This window comes from Lepisma saccharinum, unplaced genomic scaffold (assembly GCF_977018435.1).
Source record: "Lepisma saccharinum unplaced genomic scaffold, izLepSacc3.1 HAP1_SCAFFOLD_567, whole genome shotgun sequence".
NCBI lineage: Eukaryota > Metazoa > Arthropoda > Insecta > Zygentoma > Lepismatidae > Lepisma > Lepisma saccharinum.
The window spans coordinates 138,513-142,677 of NW_028143242.1; the positions used below are offsets into that span (position 1 = coordinate 138,513).

At 38.1% G+C, this 4,165-nt stretch overlaps 1 protein-coding gene across 1 annotated transcript; it reads left to right on the plus strand.

The window, feature by feature from the left end:
• Nucleotides 1-2,664: 2,664 nt before the first annotated feature.
• Nucleotides 2,665-3,306, plus strand: LOC145983031 (zinc finger protein 862-like; the record flags this gene model as incomplete). The annotated part of the gene is made up of 1 exon (XM_083116314.1): nucleotides 2,665-3,306. A coding segment is annotated over exon 1 (642 nt), but the record flags the coding sequence as incomplete, so codon positions are not given.
• Nucleotides 3,307-4,165: the final 859 nt, after the last annotated feature.

Below are 4,165 nucleotides of genomic sequence, written 5' to 3' on the forward strand. Positions count from 1 at the left end.
GCATATCATAATTTATTGCAAACTTATGTAGAAATTTAACCCAAGAAATTATTGTTATTTATATATTATTATGTAGGTATTAAATAATAAATACATACCTGCAACGAACGTGTTCTTTAACAGTAACATTTAAAGTTTGTAAGAAATAAGACTATTACTTTTCGTCATTAAAAACTTAAATATACAACACGGCCATGTTTCTCATTGGATAAAGGTGGAAAGTAGAGAGACCAGGGTATAAAATTGTGGGGGAGGGTGAAAAGTACGGGGGGCGCTGGTCCTGCACACGGTTGTTTTCAAAACTGTATCAAATACATTTTGGGAGTGTAAGGAATTAAACTTGTAATTCAGAACATTTATTGTACAAGACTTTATTATTATTTTTTAAATAGCTCTCTCCATTCTTCTCTCTTTCTCATCCCCTCCCCCCTTTCTCTCACTATAATGCATAGTTCAGGAGGTGAATGGAGGCACTCATCCGGCTTGATAATCCAGTTCTTTTAGTGGTCCAATTTCAATCTTGCCACCGAACACCGAAGTTCCTCGATTCGAGTCTCGGCCTGGGTTCTTTAATCAAATTGTCCCAGATTCGATACCTAGTGGAGGCAGATTGGTTCAAATCCGGTGTTAAACTGTAGTTTCAGTCTCACAGTAGCGTTTCTGTGCACAAATTTGCACAAAGCTGAACTCATGTGTTCTTTATGTGTGTCCCTTCATCGATTAAAACTAATCACGAATCATCCTCTTCGGCGCGATTAACCAAAACTGGCAAAAAAATCTACACACCTCATCCTCCGGAAGACTTGTGAGGATGATTTTTTATTTGCTTTATTTTACTTCGCATTTTGTGCCACTTTTGGCTAATTTGCGAAGATGCGGATGAGTGATGATATGACGAAATTGATGAATGGACACTCACAAACAACCATGCCCAGGCCGGGACTCGAACCCGGGACCCCTGATGTCGTAGCGTGATGTGATAACCACTCCGCCACGGGGGGCGGCTTTGTAAGGATGAGGGAAGGCGATGGCTTGGGCAAGTCACGAGGGTGAGGTTAAGTCGCAAAGATGAGAGAGGTTGATTTGAAATGAATACCTCTGGGGTAGATTAAGTAGATAGATTCCGGCTCTTAAAATATTAGATTTCATAATTTCAGTTCTGATATTATCTTAAAATATGTTTATTTTTTTCTGGAAATTCTACAGAGTAGTTTGGTACACTTCACCCCTCATTTTGTAGATTGCAAAATGCATTCAAAACAAGAGAAATGGGCATTAAAATACACAAACTAGAAATACATTTCTACAAAGTTTTATTTTAATCTATGTAGTATTCAACTTTAACATAGACAATGAGAATAATAATAAGCTGAATGGAAAGTCTAAGAGACTGGCAAGAACATACTATGCCTACCATTTGTCCATTGAGAAGCTATTACTACATACGCGTACAATCAATACAAAACGAAGGATTTTATTTGTAGTTCTATTTATAACGCTATAGTTTAAATAAGATAAATTGAAACGTGATTAAACACAGTTTGTTAATTGTCGAACTTGTGAATAGACAACTATATCTTCTGAATGGCAATAAGTGCAGCATGATCTTTGTTCTTTTATTTTTACATCTTTGGATATGGTTTGTCGAACATTCTGTGTAATGTTATAAAACTGCCTGTTTGAACTTTAAAAAAAATGGTATTTGCAGGACAATTAATTTTGGTTGCCATCTAAAAGAGGTTTTCACTGCTGACTTTCTGCATCCATGAGCTGCAGCTTCATCCACCAACTACTTCTGGACAAGAGCAAACTGTTCTACATAAATGACATGAATTCTCCATGATGACAGTTTCATTGAGTATCGACGTGAGTGCCAATTAAGTTCAACTGTGTGTTAATGGACTGATTTTTCAGAGAAAGATGGATAAATTCATAGTGAGGAGCAAGAAGTTCACAAACTCAGGTACAGTGTCTAATGATTTTTGCCCAGCCTCGCCATCATCTGAAAACGAGCATCTCCTTGCTGAGGTGAAAGTATTTTCGACACACAACAATAACACGTCAGTACCCAGTGATATTTCAACATTAGGTGAAGATATAAAACAAGTAAAGTTAAAAGTCTATCCGAGAAAAGATGGAAGAGGATTTAGAGAGGACTGGTTCAAGCAGTATAAATGGCTAGAATATTCACCTTCCAGGGATGCTGCATTTTGCTATGCATGTAGGCAGTTTAACTCATGCGGTTCAAAAGAGAATGTTTTTACAGTTAGAGGATTTACGAACTGGAAAAATGCTCTTAGGAAAGAGAAAGGTTTTCCAAAGCATTCCACTTCAGATTCCCATCTTGAAGCAATGCAGAAGTGGCAAGAAAAAAGGAACAGGGAATCTAAAGGTTGCTCTGTCTCGATACTTTTAAAAGGCAGTGTGTTAGAACAAAGAAGATACTACGTAAAATCCATTGCAGAGGTTATTCAGTTTCTAGTGGTAAATGAATTACCATTACGAGGCGATTACAGCTTGGAGGAAAGTGAAGAACGCAGTTTATTTATGAACTTATTTAGTTTGTTTTTGAAAAAAGATGAAATGCTCAAAGAAGCTAGTAAAATTATGCCAGGAAATGCAACATATACATCCCCAGAAATTCAAAATGAAGTTATAAGCATTATGGCTGAAATGGTTAAACAAGATATTGTAAGTGATGTTCTTTCAGCTGATGTACCATGGTTTAGCTTGCTTGAGGATGGAACAAAAGACAAAAACAACCGTGAGCAGATAGCTATTGGAATTCGTTACGTCAAGGATGGCAAGCCAAATGAATCTCTTCTTTGCATGAAGTCTTCTGAAAAATTGGATGCACAAACGTTTGCAGACTTAACTCTGAAAGAACTGGAAGACTCTGGACTCTCAACTCAAAATGTGTTAAGTCAATGCTATGACGGAGCATCGGTTATGAGTGGCCGTGAAGGCGGAGTTCAAGCATTAATAAAGAAAAGTGCAGGGCGAAATATTCCTTACATACATTGTGCCAATCACCGTCTTCACCTTGTTGTAATGAAAGCTACAGACTTTGAGGACAGTGTTCAACATTTTTTTCAGCAGTGTGGTACACTTTATTGTTTCCTGAAATGTCATAAGGTGAACAGATTATACAATGGACAGCAGTTGGTGCGATTATTGCCTCAGAGGTGGTCTGGACACTTGCAAATGATCAGAATAATTTACAATAACTTTGACCTTATTCTAGCTGCGCTTGAAGAAGTAAAATCCCAGCGAACACAGTTTGATGGAGAAGACATTGTTCAAAGTGTAGGTCTTTTGAATGTCCTGAAGAAGTTTGAGTTCAGATTTATATTAGTCCTTATGAAAATGGTACTTGAAGCCCTTGAACCTGCAAATAAAAGTCTTCAATCACGCACTATAGTGCGCGTCAAATCTCCTGCATATGGCGATAGCCAATAGCAGCGCACTGCAGCGGTGCCATGTCGAAATCTCACACGGAAAGAGACAGCGTGGTCGAGCGAACCGCCTTGTCACGGAGAGCACGGAACATTAGATAATATAACATATAATAAACATAATGGGAGAAAAGAACATACCTGATTAGGGACTGCATAATTCTTTCAATATTCTCAAGGTGGAAGTTGTAGAGCCTTTGTAAGATATTTTGTCCCGTAAAGAGTACGTTATCTTTTTGGTAGTAGAAAATTCGCCACGATCGTAAATTTCAAAGACTGTTCTACGAACTACGTCTTTTTTCAAAGTCATCTAAATTTGTCGTTCTTTTCGGTATATTAATGTGCTTTCTAGTCTAGGTTATTGAAACATTGGAGCAGGCCCCGATCCACATTGTTTTGCCCCCGAACATATCCGAGAAACGGTAGCTTGATTCACACCACACGCTTGAGCTGTTAGATCCTGGCACTTCTTAAAGTCAATTTTACTTCTTTGTTCGTCACTCGAACACTTTTTTTTAAAAAAAAAAATGTACACCTGAAAAATCACCTGTCGTGCCTGGCTTCGTACAACACTGTAATTTTTCCCTCTTCTCTCGCCATCACTACCACTTGGTTTACTCAACGACATGCTGCACACACCCACTAAACACATGAAAAAAAACGAACAATGACGGTATCCTCTTCGTCAACTTCTGCCATCACTGGGAACG